At 48.6% G+C, this 18,697-nt stretch overlaps 2 protein-coding genes across 2 annotated transcripts, besides 3 other annotated features; both read right to left on the minus strand.

Annotated features, from left to right (window-relative positions):
- The first annotated feature begins 325 nt into the window (after positions 1-325).
- Positions 326-346: a microsatellite.
- Positions 347-1,899: 1,553 nt separating this feature from the next.
- Tb11.02.0020 (hypothetical protein, conserved) lies at positions 1,900-3,840 on the minus strand (the record flags this gene model as incomplete). The annotated part of the gene is made up of 1 exon (XM_823232.1): positions 1,900-3,840. The coding sequence occupies one exon, from the start codon at positions 3,838-3,840 to the stop codon at positions 1,900-1,902; it is 1,941 nt and encodes a 646-aa protein (XP_828325.1).
- A 966-nt stretch (positions 3,841-4,806) lies between these two features.
- Positions 4,807-17,730, minus strand: Tb11.02.0030 (dynein heavy chain, putative; the record flags this gene model as incomplete). Its single annotated transcript, XM_823233.1, has 1 exon — positions 4,807-17,730. One exon carries the CDS (start codon positions 17,728-17,730, stop codon positions 4,807-4,809), a length of 12,924 nt encoding a protein of 4,307 aa, XP_828326.1.
- Positions 17,731-17,994: 264 nt separating this feature from the next.
- Positions 17,995-18,113: a sequence feature (T-rich).
- A 176-nt stretch (positions 18,114-18,289) lies between these two features.
- Positions 18,290-18,310: a sequence feature (AT_rich).
- Positions 18,311-18,697: the final 387 nt, after the last annotated feature.

The following is an 18,697-nucleotide window of genomic DNA, read 5'->3' on the forward strand; positions in this document are numbered from 1 at the left end:
CAAATATACGGAACAAAGAATGAAATTTTTAAAAAAGGTGAAACTTTGTTGTTGGTGTTGATCATCACTCATTCATTTACCTCACTATTCGGTTGTCCTCCAGTGTTTCGGCCGCATGGCTCCTCATGAAGAAACAACCTGACAGGAAGGTTAAGTTCAACAAAATGCCCCTGTCACAAGCGTTTGGGGGGCAATGAGGTGACGTTTTATTACAAAAGTAAAAAAGAATTCTGACGCTCATTACAGAAATACGAAACAAAATTTAATGCCACCGTTTGTACTTACTGGAAATGTGGTGCGCACTTTGTGCTGCGGCCTTTAAAAAAATAATAATAATAATAATAATCAAGTAAACAGAAAATAGTATCGATCGTGGGAGGGAAAAAGGTATCAGAGCGAATGCACGGGCGACTATATATGTATACAAATTCATATAAGCATATATATATGTGCACCTTCTGCCTCTAATGCATTTAAGTTCATGCATGGGTTTAGAAAGGAACGACGACAGAGGAGTGAATATTCTCACGATACATATGCGTATGCCTCCTCCGCAAACAGTTCCCCTTTCCCCATTTCTTATCTTCGATTTCTGCGTCGAAGTTGCTTTACCCCTGCTGAAACAATTCGAGTAAAGAACAAACAGTATCACACACAAAAAAAGTAAAAGAGTAAAAGATACATTTTAAAACAAAACAGTGAAGACAAAAAAAGCTTTCTAACGCTAACAAAACTGAAGAAAGAAACTCCTGAGGGATATTGGTCAATCCTCCCTATTTGCGGTATTTTTTTTTCTCCCTACTTATATTTATTTACGCTCCACTTTCTTTCTTTTCTCCCCGCCTCGCCAAGGAAACCTGCAACTACAGATCAGTTTGAAATATTTTAATTTCACATTCCTCGTTCCGCACGTTGTGGGGTTCCTACCTCTTTTTCGTTGACGCGCCCATGCGTTACGTCGAACTCGGAACAACTTTAAACTTCGCGAGCTCAGTGGCCATTTGCTGGGCAACAATGGCGCTGCACGCCGCATATTTTGGTAGTGCCGACCCAATGAATACCGGAATGAGACTCGCAAGTTGTTTAATCTCCGCGTTGAGAGTTTTCTTGGCCTGATCATACTTTGCGAAGGCGGCATCACGGTCCTTGGATTCTTTTATGAACGATTTACTTTCCGTGAGGGGTTTGTCCTTCTTTGCGTAACTCTTCTCAGTTTCCTCCACGTTATACTTGTGTTTGTCGTATGCGTGCCTGAGGGCCACGGCATTGTTGTAAAGTCGCATAACCTTTTCCTGCTGTATTTTGATGGGACGACCTGCTTCCTTCACATTGGTTACGAAGTCTTGCTGCAGGGTCGAAAGCATCGGGCCAATCTTAAGTTTCCGCACTTCCCCTTCGAAACTCACTGCCAACGAAGCCGCTTGCCCATCCGTGCCGTGTGCGAACTCCACAAATGATTGCGATGTGTTCTCATACGCCTTTATCAAGGACTGGAACGCCTGAGTTGTGGCGGTGACATTCACCTCAAATTTTTCTATCACCTTCCCCAGACCTCGGATATACGCTCCCTTGTCGTCGAGATCCTTATCAACTGTTTCGGGGATGTTGCTGCAGCAGGGCATAATTGCTCCTTTTCTTCTCTGTCTTGCTTACCGTGTCTTGCTTCTCGACAATGTTTATTGATTGTAATCCTGAAAGCTGAGATATTACTGAAAGGAAAAGAAAAAAAAAGGGTAGAAGCATAGGCATAAGGGAACACACACATTCACATACATACGCATATATATCTGGGTTCACACAAAACTGATGTTAAGCAACACCACTCTGTGACAAAGTTCTGATGGAAATCCACATGCAACATAAATGATGATGGAAGAAAAATGTTTCCAATGAAATAGCTCACAGTGGTGTCATGTTCGTTGGATCCCTAAGGAAAAGTGTGTGGAAAATATCATTGAAGAACGTTGGATGATATTTGCAGGCGCGACGGCAGTCCGGACTGAAGGTGATTTCGAGTAACGAAGGCTCAAGTGTCAAAGCGCCCGTTTCAACACAGCGCTCCGTCCGTAGCATAACATCCACACCATACATCGCACGGCATCGACTGTGATCCCCACCCCTCGTTACCACCATGCCAAATGCTTCACGAAGCATTTTCAGAATCTTCGGATATGCAATTTTTTCCCATGCTGCTTCACCGTAACCACTCGAGGCATATTCCTCGTTAAACTCTTTCACAAAGTCATGGTCATGCAACTGAAGCAATGCCTCGGGGTTGGTGTAATTCATAACCGTCCAGTGCTTTTCGTAGCAGTCAAAATCGTCGAGTGAATATTCCTTTAGCGCAAATCGAGTCCAGAAAGTGTTATAGACGTACGCCTCCATGGAGGAGGAATGCTCCGACGTAAAGGAATTTACTGCCACGATGAAACGAAGGTCAAATTTCCGCTTGCGCAGCGTCGCTGTGTTGGCGATATACTTACAGATTACCTTAGGTCCTGTTTCCACGGCTCTCAGCAGTTCAGTGAGGTTGGACGAAAGCGTCATGTCGATGCTTCGTGCCAAATTGGTGGGTTTGCTAATCCATAAATTTGTCCCGTCGTTGCTGCGCAACTTGCCGATATCCTCATAGGTAACCAATGGGTCTGTATCAATCTTCTTGTCTAATGCGGCCTTGCGCACGATGAAGTCACCAATTAGTTCCTTTAGCTGTGTCGTCGAATCGTAACTTGTTTGATACCAGTCGACGTAACCATAGGTCTCCTGAATTAGTCGTAACAGCCCCTGTTTACTTGTGAACTCAGACTCCTCAGGGAACTGCGAAATATATTGTGCGTGCCCATAGTCGTTTAAACCCTCGATAGAATGGTGAACAACCCATACGATGTGCGCTTCCTGCGGCAGATCGACCACCACAAAGTGATTCGCATCAGTGAGATTTTGTGAAAGCTGTTGACTGTCCGTGAAAACACGGAGCGGGCCACTCGGACACCTCTCCACCGGCGCTAGCGCACTCTGTTCCCGTTGGGCACGTCTTCCAGGAACGCTTTCCAAACGTTTCACCAGACGTCGCCACGCTTCTACGCAAAGAAGTTGGGCGGAGCGGTAGGGATCTTCTTCTGTTTCTTCCTCGTGTCGTGTGTTGTATATAAGCGACAGTATTTCCTTCCCGCTTGTCGCTTCGAGCGTTGATGCCGCCCGCCTCGTGGCAACTTCTTCCTCTTCCATGTCCTCTACGCACCACATCGCTGAGAACACACCGCCCTTTTCCGGGAAACAAATGGGTATCGGTTCCAACTTCATATTCGCTTTCTCATTCACTACTGTTGTTATGGCGCTGCCCACTTCGTCATGGATAAACCAGTAGCTTTCGTACTGGGAATCATCTCCGTCCGCCGATGTCGGAAGGCGATACGAACCCACCTTGTTCCACATGTGGTCAAATATCAGTTGCGCTCCATGTCTGTTATCGGCGCCCGAAAGGTTCACGGCCAAAACACGACCCAACCGCGTGCGGAGGGCCTCATTTGCTTCCAGATGAGCGCGAAAATCTCGCAGGCGGAAGGTACAGCAGTGATCAATAAGCCAAATATCGTCATTAGCCTTTAGATTCTTACTCGCCACAAGAACATAGTTACCAGCAGTTTCCGAGGACTGGTCCTCCGCGTCGACTTCATCCTCGTCCTCACGCGCTACAACCGCCAGCGAGAAAGAGGTTCCAGCGTCAAAGACGTCATTGACCAACTTTTCAAATAACGACCGCTGCAAGTGCTGAGGCACGCTGTGAACGACGAACCAGTCCGCTAGGACTCTCGAGAATGCTTCAAAGTCTTTCATCATTTGTAAAACTGGTTATTGTTCGCGTTATTGCCCTGGTAGCCGGCTTATGAAACCGACCCTCAGTTGGCACCTCTAAGGATAGTAACCGATTGCCAGCCGCCTTTCTTTAGCTTCAAACTTCCACCGAAAACCACCGTTCCGCAGCTTGCTCAATGGTTTCGGTGCACCTGGGAGAGAAACATAACAGATAGGGAAACAAGGGAAAAGGTCGGGTTTGGCGTGTAACCTCAAATGTTGGGACTCATTGTTACTGGCGCAAACGCAAAGGAGAAGATGAGCCTGCGGTCCCCTTTATGCATCAAAAAGTGCGAGGGAGAATACGCACCCCCCGTCACAGGATATACGAATGGGTGCCGACTACAACCACTTGGAGCAGGCTACCGTACGGCGTCCCGCAACGGTGACTCTCCGGCCGTGATAAAAAAGTGGCAGCAATAACAATTGTTTCATCACCTACATCGAAAAGGATGGCACTGCCACCAAGGCACCGATTACCAACCCGATGTGCTCATGCACATAGAGGGGAAGTGCACAAAATTTAAAAAGCAACGACAACAACGAATGAGGCGCAGGAAGATGTAAGTGCAATCGAAAATACTTTATAAGGTGACACACCAGAAACATTTGTTCGAATGGGTGCCATGCCATGGCTTCATTTCAACTTGTTTCTACCTTTCTTATCAGTAGGATTGATATATACTTCTTTCAATGAAGTATGTACATATATTTCTTCGATTCTTTGATTTCTCTATTCTGGAGTTGGATAAAACAGATGCTACTGTTATATGTACCTTCCTTTCACTCAACTTACTAGCTGTTACCGTTTTTCTTTTTAGTTTCCCATCTTTACATTATTTTCTGTCGCTCGTACTTTCAGTACCCACGCACTTCTTCTACCGCAAATAATGTGGTGATCCCAGTGTTACTCACCGCCAGCTTTCCGCTGCTGCTACCCCACTCATTCCACTAAACAGACATGAGGAAGGCGGCCACTCCTCCAAGTAAGAGTTGTTCATCCTTTTCCTCACCGCCAGGGACGGAGATATCGAGAATTTTGGTGCTCCGCGTGGCGTTGGTGTAGAGAGGAATATGTGCACCGCCACTCTTATCGCTGCCATACATCCACCACACCTGCACTTCAGTGGGCATAGGCATGGAGGACGGCGAGCTTGACGAAACGGGTGAAACGGTGGCTTGAGCGTCAATCAGCGAACCCTGAACTTGTATGGACTCACCCTTTATCGTAATGCATGGGGTGCCAGAGGCTGGTGAGGCACTGCCCTTACCACCTTTTGGAACGGCGACGAGCGACATATCAACAAGGGGTGCTTTGGTAGTACGAGCTGTGTACTGCCGCAGTGCGATGAGAAATGTTTGGGGCCTTAGGAAGTCCACCAAGTCAAATACACCACCACTGGGGGAGAATGCCCGCTGCGCATTGGTTGTCATGACCGTCAGCCTCCGGTTCAAAAGTTGTAACCATAATCCAATTTCCTTCGGCCCGTCCATTTGGTCTAGCCAATTAGAGGGGGCGCGGCCACTAATAAGCTCTGCCGCTTCCTCTCGTAGTGCTGCCGAAGGCATTAACAAACCATCTGCCACACACTGCAGGTCAGCAAACTTGGCGGCAACGGATTCCACGATCTCCCTGAGCAGCCCTGCCTCACTAATAAAGAATACCTTCATAGGGTCGTAGTTTCCTTGCCCTGCGCTCAGTGCCTGAGTGCTTCCACCCTTTAAACCGCTGTTTTTCCACACTTCAAGTACTGGCACGAGCAGGGAGCGCCACACATCCTTTGCAGATGCACTGACACCTGCACTGTGGACAAATGAGCGCAATTCTTCCCTTAGGCGGTCTGTGTGCTGCTCCTTCACCGCGCGGTCTGCGTTGTCTGGCAGGCACAAAAGGGCTGGCGTGTCTACATCGGAGACGTTATCGCGGATGAACTGTACAACCTCACTATGTTCACTGGTGGTTGGCACGTGCAGTTTCTCGTGCAGGGCTTTGGTACACGAAACGAGAAGTTCCTCATTAAAGATCTTGGAAATAAGCTTCAGCAGCACCTGTTCATCACGTACATTCTCCAACCTTCCACCATAGATACAGTTCTGCAACATACCTCGGAGCGTGACCCAGTCCATGTTGTTGTGACTTAGCATACAGAAAACGTCTGATGCCGCTTTCATGTCTGCAAGTGAAAACTCGTAGAACTTTATCCATCCCTGTGGAACATAGTTTCTCCTCTCCTGCAGCAACGCGTGGAACCAGGCTAAACCAAACAGCATCTGCGAAAGCGTTTTTGTCTTCAACCGCAGATAACCTTCGTCCCACATGATGTAAGACCGCATAAGATTCTGCTTCACGCCAGGGGGTGCCTCAATTGTCATCTTTAAGGACATCCGCAGCAGCACCGTTGGGAAGAGGTCGTGGGGTTCAGTGGTTATAATAAGACGGAAGTCTTGGTTAGGTGGGGGCATAGCACTCAGCTCTTTTTCTAACACGTAAGCCCAGTCCAGCACAAGGTGCAAATTCTTCAAGAACAGCCAGTCGCCCTGTGCTGCGCAGCGGCGGAGGTGCAACATTGCATCGTCCGTCTGCCCACCACCTAACGCAATTTGGGTGAAGCGCTGTCGCTCCATGCGACGGTACGCTACTTCCTGCACCTCTTGACTTGGATCTGCTCCACCTGAAGTAATCAGAATTATTGGAGTGGTAGCACTGGCGCCAGTGAGCATCTCTTCCAACGATGTTAAAGGAGTCAAGGAATCAAGCTGTAATGAGTGCATAATAACATGGTGCGCGAGATCCGCAAGTCGATCCGGCCGGAAGGTGTCCACGATGAGCAGTTGCTCCATGAAACTCAGTCCCGAGTTCTTGGTCAAACTCTCCTCGGGCGTGTTCTCCAGGATCCAACTTCCCCATCGCTTCTCATCGTTCAAATCCCACTTCTTCACGTGTTCCGAAGCTGTTGCATCCGCAAGAAGGGCTGTAAATTTAGCGCGTGACATGGGTGGAGCCCAGATTGGAAGCTGCACACTACCATCTGAGGCGGCATTACCCTCAGTATTGGCACTTCCGGCGGAGGCACCAACAAGCAGGTTCCATAGCGATGAGGGGAATTTTTGTGGGAAGAAACCGTGAATGAGATGCATACCAAAGACAAGCCGATCGCGCTCTAGAAGGCCGCGGCTCACGTGGACAAAGCACTTTTGTATGAAATTAGTGGCAAGTCCCGCCATTTTCGCCTCTATGTCTGTCTCCCCCTTGTAGCCACTCAAACACTCAACGAAAAGCCGTACGAAGTCATTGAGACCAAAGTGATACATACGATTCAAGTTCTCCAAGTCCTTGACGAGGAAGAAAATCGTCGACCCGTTGCTGGCGAAGGGACGATAAACCTCTCGCTTTTCATTAAGCTCCGCTTCTAGTTTATGAGACTTCTCCAGTGCCTCGGTGATACTCGAAGCTTGCACTTTCACATCATTCAAAGCTTGTATGAGAGCAGTGTTCTCCAGCAGATCACCAGAAGAGTTGGCGAGGTCACTTAACAGTCGTTCCTCCAGTTTATTGAGCTCCAGCTTAAGGCTTTCCTCTTTTTGAAGCAATGCAGCACGTTCCTGCTCCAACTCAGGTCTCTCGTGCTGAATAGTTACACCCAAAAGCTGATTTTCCAGACCAAACTTCGTTACGGAGAAGTTCACCACCAATACCAACGCAGCGGCGCCTGGTGGAAGATCAATATCTGTTCGTCTGGTGAAGAGCATAATGCGGAACTTGTCCTGCCAATCTACTTGCTTGTTCCCAACCTGTACCACCTGCTTAGCCCCTGCTGTGAAGATATCGCGACGAAGTATTGGATACAGGATGGGTTCTACACCGTCAACATCCATGACGAGCAGCGTCTTACCGAAACGCACCGCGAGTTCAAGGGTGTGGGAGAACCGCTCATCGTGCATGGAGGTTACTTCCGACACAATGTTGTTGGTCTTTAGGTTCATTTTTACCCACTCAATAGCCTGATTGGAAGGATCGATAACCAGGGGTGTCTGCACAGAATCGAGCATTGCAATTGCATTCTCCTGACTGAGGTCGTCACTTGGAAGCCCTTCACTTTTCCACTGCAGAAGTTCACCGTCCGTGCGCATATATCCCGTAAGCTTGACAACGTCGGGTAGATTGAGCCGGCTTGACCACTGCTTCAAGTAGCGTTGGCGAACATCTTCAGTTTCACGTGCGATGTATGTGATAAAAGCCGCTGCAACGAGGGCGCGCTTTGGAAGCAGCTGGTTGCTTGATTGAATCTTCTGAGCATCCTGTGACCACCGTGTTTTCTCCCCACTGAGTTTCTCAAGCAAATCCTTCGCTTTGGTAAGCTCCTTCTGCGCCTTCTCAAGTGTGTCCTTGATTCGCTCCGCGTCTTTGCACTTCTCAGAGAACTCCTTCCGTAACTTCGCAACGGCTTCATCGATTTTTTTCAGCTTGCTCTTGAGTTGTTTGAGTTGTTCCTGACCCTTTGCGCTGTTTGTCTCCAAATCCTCAAGTTGCTTGTTGAGCGGACCAATGCTTTCGAGGATGGTGGAGTAATCGATCATAGCCTTCACCCACGCTGCCATCGGTGCGGCGGCGACAGAAGCACGACGGATAGTTTCCTGCTTGAAAGAACCGGCTTTTTGATTCATGAGCCGCGCGACGTTCTCTCGGATGGGAGTTGAGATATTCTTTGCGTCGAAATCAAGAATTCTCTCCTTGACACCACGCTCACCAAGAAACTTGCGCATAGATTGCCATGACACATCATTCACACCAAGTAGCGCAAGGACAGCCTCCAGCACGTCTTTCACTGGCTCTGGTGGCGCCTTGAGTGACCGAATTTCGTTCAGTTGCTCACTTCGAATGGAGCTAACAGCCTCACGCGCGGATTCAAGCATTGGTGTGATGCCGCTCAACTCCTTCGTTACCTTCTCCCTCTTCACCGCAATTTCCTCTTGTTCAGTGCTCAGTCGCGCTTGCAACTCCTCTGCCGTGTCACGCTGCTCTTTTGACTCCTCCATCTTCTGTTGAATCTCCGTCAGGGCTTTATCGGCTTCCTTTTGTTTTTCCTCCACCTTCTTTTTCTTGCGCTTAACGTCCGACTGGATCTTCGCCACGCTTTCCTCTGCCTCGTGCAGCTTCGCAAGGCCCGCATCAAGTCGCTTCAAACTAGCCTCACCGCTCTCACCTTTCTTTTGAAGAATTGATTCATAATTTTCCATCAGTACTCGGAAGCGTTCGGGCGTCGCCTCTTCGCCGAAGGACTCGTGCACAGAGAAGAGCTCACGGTGTAAATGAAAACCTTTATTCGCAGAATCGGCACCAATGTTATCAATTACAGCAGCAAGTCGTTTCTTGCATATATTGCGAGTGGCGTCGTTGCTCCACGCGCCCATCCACAGCAAATCGCAGTTGCTTATGAGCCCTGGGTTAGACTGTAGCCTAACCAAAAAGAGAGGGTGGCAGTTGTCCATCACTAGTGCGATGCGGAGGTTTCGGCGAAGGCGCTGAAGGTAGAAGGATGCAATAGATCCCATGTATCCATCATTGGCGGCATCCTCACGCAATGAGGCACACATTGTTTCCACCTCCTCCTGTGTAAAGAGACCAGGCACCTCACCGCTGCTCACAAGACTGTTGATCATCTCCAAGAAGGTTTCGTCGACGATGTTGTGATCTTCGAGCATAAGAACCAACCGCTCGTTCTGTGTCGTTGCTCGCTGTATAAACTGCCTCAAGTCTTGGCGAAAGTTTTTCAGTGCGTACTTCTGCATCATATTGAGTGTCACCACGTTCATTTTTAGGAGAAATGCAGCGAGGCAGACGGCGTTACGTCGCCCCACACCGGGGCGGCCCACCAAAATAAGATGACCGAACGGCCGGGTCAGCACACGGTCCACACGCGCGAGCCACCCAACAACTTCAGGAATTACGTGGATATTCAGAGTTTTGTGTTCACGGCTGTACTTCACTATTCCCTGCTCAACCTCAGCAGCAGCAGCTTCGTACGATACACCCTTCAGACGTTTCTGACCGCGTTCGTCTGCCTCACTGAGCCACGAGACAAACAGGATGGAATTTGCGTCATCAGCAGATGAGGAGGAAGTGGAGGAGTACCCTATCGTGGCGAGGGACTCACTTATGGTTTTCCGGGCCTTCTTGATGTCTTCAGCGCGAGGGAGACAGTCAGCGAAGATGCACGTCGCTTCGTGTCCCAAAACAGCGGGAAGCGTTGTGGTTTGTGAGTCAATCTCATACATGAGTACATTGGTGACCCAATTGGTGATACTGCGCGGGCAGAAGAGACAGTGGGCATACTCCTCCCCTTCGCGCTTACGGCAAATCTTCTCAAACACGTTAATCACAAACCCCGATAATGTAGGGCAGTTTGCGAGGTCACAACCCAGATCGGGTACACTGCTAATGAGTGATTTGAAGTATTCCGTATATATCTGGTTGAGGCCCGCCTTTGAAGGGTAGGACATGAAAACGATTCCCACAACGGCGAGAAGACGAGGTGTAACAGCGTAACGACCAGCTGACACTGTGGGGTTCATACTAGCCACCAGTTGAACCTTCTCGATGCCAATCCACTCTAGGTCGTTGTTGTAAAACCCTTGGTACATGATCAACTGCATCATGAAGGCGTGAAGTTCCACAGTGCCATACCTATCCGGTTTGGGAAGATTTACGTTCTTTAGAATAATCACTAGTCTTTCACCCTCCTTAGGACGGTACACATGCCCACTGCTTGTGCTGGATATGGTGCACATTTGCTCTAGTTTTTGAATGAGGTGAAGCGAAGTAGTTTGCGCGCTGCAATGAAGGACGGTGATCCTCACACCACTGTGGCGGGCAAAGCACTGTTGCAGAGTAATGCTCTTTCCACTTCCCTCCGGACCGACGAGGAACACTGGACGGCAGTTGGTGTCGCTCACCAAAGGCTCAAGGGTTGCCATAAGTCGCTGCACGTCCACAGTGGGAACAATTAACTCACCCTTCAGGAGTGATCCGGACGAACTGTCCACTGTGAGATTCGAGGCGAACTCTTTTAGACATTTTTTCTCGTGATCGTAGTAAGTATCCAATGGTCGCTTCTTGGACACAGGGCTAACTTTTCCCATTTCGTACACTGCTGTTGTGATAGTTTTGGCGCCTTCAGGGTGGAGCATACCACAGAGCCCGCGAAGCAGCGAGAACACGAAGTCTTCTTCATTGGCCACATGCAAAATGTGTGCAAGACAACAGTTAAGAATCCCCATACCGGTTGTAGGTACCACGAGGGCGTCCAGTCGCAGTGTTTGATGCACAGCGGGAATAAGGTATTTTTCAATAAGAGGCCCAAGGAGCTCCCGACGCTCCTCTGGTTGCTTGTGGAGAAACGAGCGTACAGCGGGCTCAAGACTAACATCATCTTCGGAGAACAGGATGACACCCATACGGGATACAGTGGCAGGAGAGGCATATGCGAGGCTGTGTGTCTCAAAAATAAAGTTCACATTCTTACCAAACTGGATACGCACACCATTGGGAAGTGTCAACAACTTGTTGTCGTCAAGGACAGAGTTGAGCGACTCAACCCATTCAGGGTCAATATCGCCATCACATAGAATCCACGGCCGAGATTCTTTCGGTTGTCTCACAACATCCCGCGCAGCGGCGGACAGCACACCATCGTACCACTCTCGTGTGTCCGGGTCCATATAACCCAAAAGCTGCTGTCGGTGAATAGCCTTAGGGTTCATTACATGCAGCGGGACTTCAATCTTTAGTATTTGCATCGCTTTGCGGAGAATGCGAAGAAGTGTGCTCTTTCCACTACCGCTTGGACCAACAAGCACAACTCCCATACGCTGACCCAGCGCCTCGTATAACTGAAGGACCTTGTGAACCTGGGACTTGACGAGCTGCAAACCCAGCTCACGCACAGCCACTTCAATGGCAGATTCGAGCTCCCCGTACGCAATCTCGCGAATACTCACCTGCGGGAACACATCCACTGCTAATTCCCTGAAGAGTCGTGCGTCATCGACGGAGAGTTTGCTAAGCATGTTGATGCTAAGCGATTGCAAAACCAGCTCTTCTTCCTGTTTCTCACTAGCTGCATTACCTCCGTTGTCTGCCTTCCACTTTTGCACCAAAGACCCTGCAAGGTGAAGCACAGCCTTCAGTGAACGCAGACCCCAGTCGTAGTGCTGCTGCTTTGACATTAGCTGCCCAGAAAGGCGGTACATTTCCACGATTTTCTTTGCTAGGTTTTTCGCATGAGTAAAACCCTCTGACAACAACATGGTCGACGTGATAAGCTCGTTGTTGGGCTGTGTCATGGCAACCTCACGGAACAGTTGCCTCAAGTTATCCGGTAACTTAGAACGTCCACCGTAACCTTTACCGGCGGGGTTCAGTGTAACGAAGATACCAGCGTTCTTGTTCACCTGAATAAGCCGGTTTAGAAGTGTGCAGGAGGGCTCGCGATTTTTAATTGCCTCCTGGATTACTTGAATCATTTGAGATATGGCTGAAAGCTGATCTATTTTGAGACGATTGAACTCATCGAAGCAGCCCCAGGCACCGCACTTGACAATTCCCATGAAGATACGCCCCATAGACTTAAAGTCAATACCCTCATCGCAGTTGAAAACAAGCACTTGCCGCCCCATTGCACTACCCAGCGCTTTCACAGATTCCGTTTTACCTGTACCTGCAGGTCCGTACGGATTACCACCATAACCAAGTTGCATACCTTTGGTAAGAACCAAGTAACACTTGTCAGTCAGCGGAGTGTGCACAAGTTTTGCCGCATTGCCTTGGTATTCGTACGTATAATCAAACTTTGTGTCCATCATCGCTACGTAGCATAGTTCGTTTTCGTTCATGTAGTAGCGCAACTGCTTCTGCCACCACCAAGACTCCGTGGAAGTCACTCCTTTCGCCACCAGTGCTTCTACGACTTCAATGTGATGAATAACATCGAGGATAAGGGCTTTCACCTTCAACTTGGATACAGGGTCGGTATCAGCAGGAAACATTGTCAACTTGTTCAAAACGTTCTTCAACTCACCTCCCAGTGCTGATAAGGAGTTTTTGCTGATTGCTTCTTCTACAGCTGCACTGAACTGCACCTGCAGTGTCACTTGAAGTACTTGCGAGGGGTAACGGTTTATTGGCTCAGGGTCAATGATATTCTTCACTTTCACACAAGAGGCCAAAAGTCGTTGTAACGTTTCCTTCATGCACTGGTCCAACGCAACCAGCCACTTCTCAACGTCATCCTCCTCGATAGACACGGGTTTTGCCAATTCCACTTGCTCTCGATCTGAGGACACCATATGCGTGATAAACTTATGATCCTCGCTGAAGATCACGGAGTTAATTCCCATAAAGAGTTTCTTGAGGTGGGCCTGAATAACAGATGGGCTCTTGCTGTGACCCAATATTTCAAGCATATCCTCGTCACTAATAAAATAGAAACGGGAGAAACTCTCACGTTTGGACTCGAGAAACTCCATCAGTGATTTCTGGCAACGCTCAATTTGGTCGAGAATAGTCTTCAAGCGGTCCACAATGTCCGCCTGCGATGCAATCGTCATCACGCGTGGATCTGCCTCTACATCTTGCATGATAGACACAAATTCTTTGTCCACACGCTTAAAGCGAGCCTGTTCCTGTGGTAACGCACCACGAGCGAAGATGGGTTCCAGGTATGTCCATTTCCGTTGTATCGTATTCATCAGCATAAGAGCTTCATACAAGTTAGCAAGTTTGACCTCCCACCCGTTTGCCTCATCCGCAAAGTGGGAAAAGAATGGACTGTCTTTAAGTGACCCAATCAGTGACTGGTTGTCACTCACTTGTGCTAAAGTCTCCTTCCACTCAGAGATGAGCTTCACCTTCGCCGGTGTTGCACTGTCTGCTGGGGCGATGAGAGTAAAATTGGCCTCCAAAGCCCACGCTCGGAGGTCTTGCAGTGCCTCACGTATTTGCACTTCACCCTGAACCCTTGCATGAAGTTGTTTCAGCTCGGTTTCTGCTGCTACAAGCTGTTTGTGATGGTCGAGGATATGACCGAACGTAAGATCCGTGCTCGTCATCCCCTTCTCTATTTCAAGCAGACGAAACATTTCGTTCCAGTGTTCCGTCATCATACCCTCACCGCGAACAAAACGGAACATGGGGACACAAATTGCCCACCCCTCAAGCATGTTATGAAGGTATTGTGCGATGACATCCGTATCACTACCCATATGGGATGCGTTAGCAGTTGCAGTCAGCTTTGCTTTCCATTCCTTCATGAAGTCCTCAAATACGTATGTGTGCGACCGGAAGGTCAGCCAATCCTCCTTGCGCAATGTATCAAGGCTCTCTCTGAAGTTATCATAGAGAGTCCACATAGTGGCTGTCTGCGAGACGTCATTAAGCGTGGTTTCCAGTTCATGGAAGTTTGGTGGTGGAAGTTTAAAGTGCAAGCATTTAGCTTCAAGCTCTTTTGATTGAGTTTTCAGCTCATCCAACTCGTTGTAGCTGTCCTTCATCTGCGTCAAGGTAGTATCGATCAACGCAGGTTTGCTCTCTTTAAACGCCTCGAGAAGCTGCGCTTTCATTTTATCCCACTTGGAAGAGAAGCGTTGCCCATCTTTCATATGCTTTTGGATCATGCTGTCCAGCGAGACCCGCATTTTTGACATAGAAGCGTCAATAACTTTGTGGTGTGACGCGATTGCCTCGCGCAAGTGTTCCCAACGGGACTTTGTGGAACCGATGTCAATAACCGTTCCAGTGTGCTGCCGGAGCACCCGATTCAATTCCTCCGCCTCACTAAACTTTTCTTCATATGATGGCATTGCTGCCACGAACTCTCGATAGGCCTTATTTGCCTGTCCAACCTCTTCCATAGTAACAGGTTGCCGTGTGATGACGTTAGAGGCGTTGTACACAAAGGTGTCAATTGCTGACAGCGTCTGCTGCATCGTCTTACGCATGGCGTTGAGCAATGCCTCCTCGAGGCGATGTAGCTGCTCCTCAACACTCGCCTTTATGGGAATAGTGCTAATAGTGAATCCGTCAATTTTCATATTATCATCGATGTCACGAAGTTTATTTAACTGCTCCTTCACAACATTAAAACCATCCGAGTAGTTCTTGAGATTCGCGCAAGTTGCTTCGACAAGTGCGTCAATGTCAGGGCCACCATTTATGCCGCAAGTTCCTACCAGCACATGTGTGCGGAACGCTTTACGCACACGGTTAAGCTTTCCGAAGAGCTCCACCGCCTTGAGGTGGACGGTAACGATACGGTCCTTGTTTGAAAGTGGTATCAATTTGTACAACTCGTAAGGACCCCCCGATTCCTTCTTCTGTTGGAGGCCGCGGAAGCGGAGCGGAATACCCACCAACTCGCGCACCTGCTGGTAGTACGCCTCACGCACCGCTTCAAAACTGGGCTTGAACTGTACCTGGCCCTGTTTGAACACCAATTCCACCTTAAATTCCTGCATCTTCTCATGCATTGTTTCCAAACCTCGCTGGTATTGGTGCTCTAGCGCTTTGTAGATTTGAGCATCGAGATGACGCCGCCAATTGTCATAATTGTCGATGTTGTGGGCATTCAGGAACTCCTCGAATAAGCGCCGCAGACCATCTACAGCCGTACGCCACTGATCCGTTTGGCCGGCAAGTTCGAGGTTGTGCAACTCTGCCACCTGATTCATGAAGTCAACATGAAAACGGCGGATGCGGCGGTTTTCCACGCACAGTGCGTCCACTGCGTTTTGGAACCGCATGTTGAGGCCGTCAATTTCGTTGTAGTTAGCAATAGTTACTAACCGCTTGTCGGAGCCCTTGTAGAGCAACTGTGACAAGGCATGATTCGAGGCTGACTCAAGCATCGACCGCGTACAGTGAATGATTTGCCGTTGCACGGTGTTGTAGTTGCTCACGACCTGCATACTGCGAGTGGTGGCTTTAATAAGTTTTTCACAGGCCTTAATTACACCCTCCCCCTCCTCACTAATGCGCAAAAGCTCCTCGTGGCGACGACCGCACCAACTACGCATGCTGTATATCTCCTGTAAGCACTGTTTGATAGATGGATGCACAGTACATGTGATACACTGCTTGTTGGATCCGTTAAATACAACAGCATCTGGTAAACTTGTTAACTTCTTGCAATGGTTTTCCATGTTCTGCCTCCAAGCTGCTAATGCCTCGCTCTCCTCTTTTTGCATTTCACCCATAATACCCTCAGCGACCTTCACAACCTGGTCAAGGCTTGTGGATTTTCCAAAGAGGATGCCAGCAATCTCTGGTATCTGCGCGCACTCCGTCTGGGCGGACTTGGCCATTTTTACAGTATGCAGGTCTGTCGTAGACCGCCGCTTGTTATTCTCATAGCGCACTTGGATCTTTTGCAGCTGCTTGATGAGGTGTTCAGCAACACTGGCCATATCACCCTCGACGCCGTTTTTAATCCCCTCCCGGTTAAGCAGAGTTCTGTGCTGCTTGAGCGTACGGATCAAATCTTCCTGACCCCGCTGATTACTGCCGAAGAGCTGCTTCACGCGACCACGAAGATGGTCCTCCAGGAAAGAGAACTCTTTTTCAAATTTGCCGATGCACGTTTTCCAGCGGTCATCGGATGTCACCCTCCGGTCCGTAACGCTTTCTCCGTCAAACACAACTTCGGGTGCAATGCTCTCTGGCGCCTTTCCTGGTGAAAGATTCTCTGCACTGGCCAGCAGTTGCCGAATTCTCAACACGTCCCGCAAGCGTTGTTCAAAAGCACTCTGCACTCCACCCTTTTCAGATCCCACATCCACATCTTTCCACTCTCCTCTCAGCAGGACTTCCTTCATTGATCCCCACTCCGCAATCAACTCCACGGATTTCTCCAGTTGATCAATATTCATACGCCATATGCCACGCCAGTCTCTTCCATCGAGTAGTAGTTGGCCTTTAACGTACTCCTGCAGATCCCCCGAAACTATGGAGAGCAGCACCGCCGCGTCCATTTTATTGCGCTCACTGTGAGGGTTGCGCTTCCAGTAAGAGCGGAGCGTCTCATACACAAGTCCCAGAACCTCCCGTGCCTCTGCCAAAGCGAAAGACTTTTGACGCCACTGAATTGGTAATTCATGTTCAACTGGGGTGGCCGAATAGGAAGCAACAGCACTGGCCAATACACGCATATTAACCCATACTTTTAGTTGCGGCTCCCCGGAAGACTTCTTGGTAGCAGCTGCCCCTCCACTAACGCCGTTCGTATCGGCATCTTCATTTTCCTCCTCATCACCCGCGGGGCGCGAGGATTTGGCCCTTTCCATGGGAAGCGGGGTGGAGAGATTAGAGTACACTTGCACACAGGATGCTTTCCTCATTACCAGATCCAGCCGCTTACCCGTCGGGCACATAACCTTTGGGAACTTTTCCACCATCACCGCCCCACTAGGCAGGTCCGACACAACATCGTTGTAGAGCGTTTCCAACACAAGGTGAATGTTCGGTTGGTCGGATACCTCATCTATATTGTCGGGAAAGTCATCAACAGCCCCTACCTCCTTCAAAAATTTATCGAAGGGCAGCACCTGCTTCTTCACCAGTGTAAAGTTTGTTTCCTCACTTTCTGAGGGAAGTCGGAGGCTCGTACGACCACCTGTCATATCCCGCACGATTGTCAGGCATAACCGCTGAAGATCATCTGTCAATCGTGCTTCCTCTTCACCACCAATGGGGATCGGCTGCGCAGTAAACAAAATGCAACCATCACCACGCGTTAAGTTCCCTCCACCGAATATAACGCGCAGGTGACGCTGTACAACGTTCAGTAGTTGCGACTCAACAACGATGGGTCCTGAGCGCTCCATTGGTTTAATAATAGTATCAATAACAGCAAACTTCCTCCTCCTCTTTTCTTCTAGTTATATGTTCTGACCTTCACCACGACGCTTGTCTCTTTCCTTCCCTCTCTTTTCCGCTGCACTCGAGACACCCCAACACCACCAGCTCACACCTTCTCTCAACTCAGGCAAACCCTCCACAACACCTCTTTATTTCTTAATTACTTTCCCGCCACAGCTCGCAGGATACTAAATTCTGTTGCAGTGTTTGCCCGGTGATTTCAAAATGTATTTCTTTCCTTCCTCTTCCTTCCCCTTTGCTTTCTTTCTCTGGGTTGTCAATTTGTTTTGTAGTTTTGATTTTTTTTTTTTAAATTTCTCCTCTTGTTTATTGTTCTTTTTTTCCTTTTCGTTCTCGAAGGAAGCCTATAGCAACAGCAGCAACAACAAAACAGTGATATGTCGATGCTGGTGAGGCTCGACAGTACCGAATAAAAGAAGAGAGAAAAAAAGAAATATTTCCTCTCCCCCGTTACCTCCGAATATTAGAGTCAAATGTGTTTGTTTTAGTGTGAAGTAAAGCAGGAAAAAAAAATAAAAAAATTAAGGATAAAGAGAAAGAGGAAGAGGGACGAAAAGCATGAATTCAGATTAGTAACAGAAGCATTTGACAGCGGAAAAAGGAATGGAAAACAAACAGCCGAATTAGAACAAACACATAGCACCGCTACGGATTGCAAACAGTGATGTGTGTGAGTGGAGAAGTAAAGATCTACGCAGTTGAAACAACACACCAAAAAAAAAAAGTGAGGCATGTTCAGTTGCTAACCACAAAGGCAGGAGAAACAAAAGATTCAAAGAGAAATGGATGAGAAAACGGGAGGAGGGAAGGGGAAGTGTGGGCGGGGTAAAAAGTCGTAAAAAGACGTTGCACGTATTTGTGTCGAGGAAATTAAACTGAGAGAGCAATTGAATTGCGCATGTAAAAAAAAAA

This window comes from Trypanosoma brucei (genome assembly GCF_000002445.2).
Source record: "Trypanosoma brucei brucei TREU927 chromosome 11 chr11_scaffold01 genomic scaffold, whole genome shotgun sequence".
Taxonomy (NCBI): domain Eukaryota; phylum Euglenozoa; class Kinetoplastea; order Trypanosomatida; family Trypanosomatidae; genus Trypanosoma; species Trypanosoma brucei.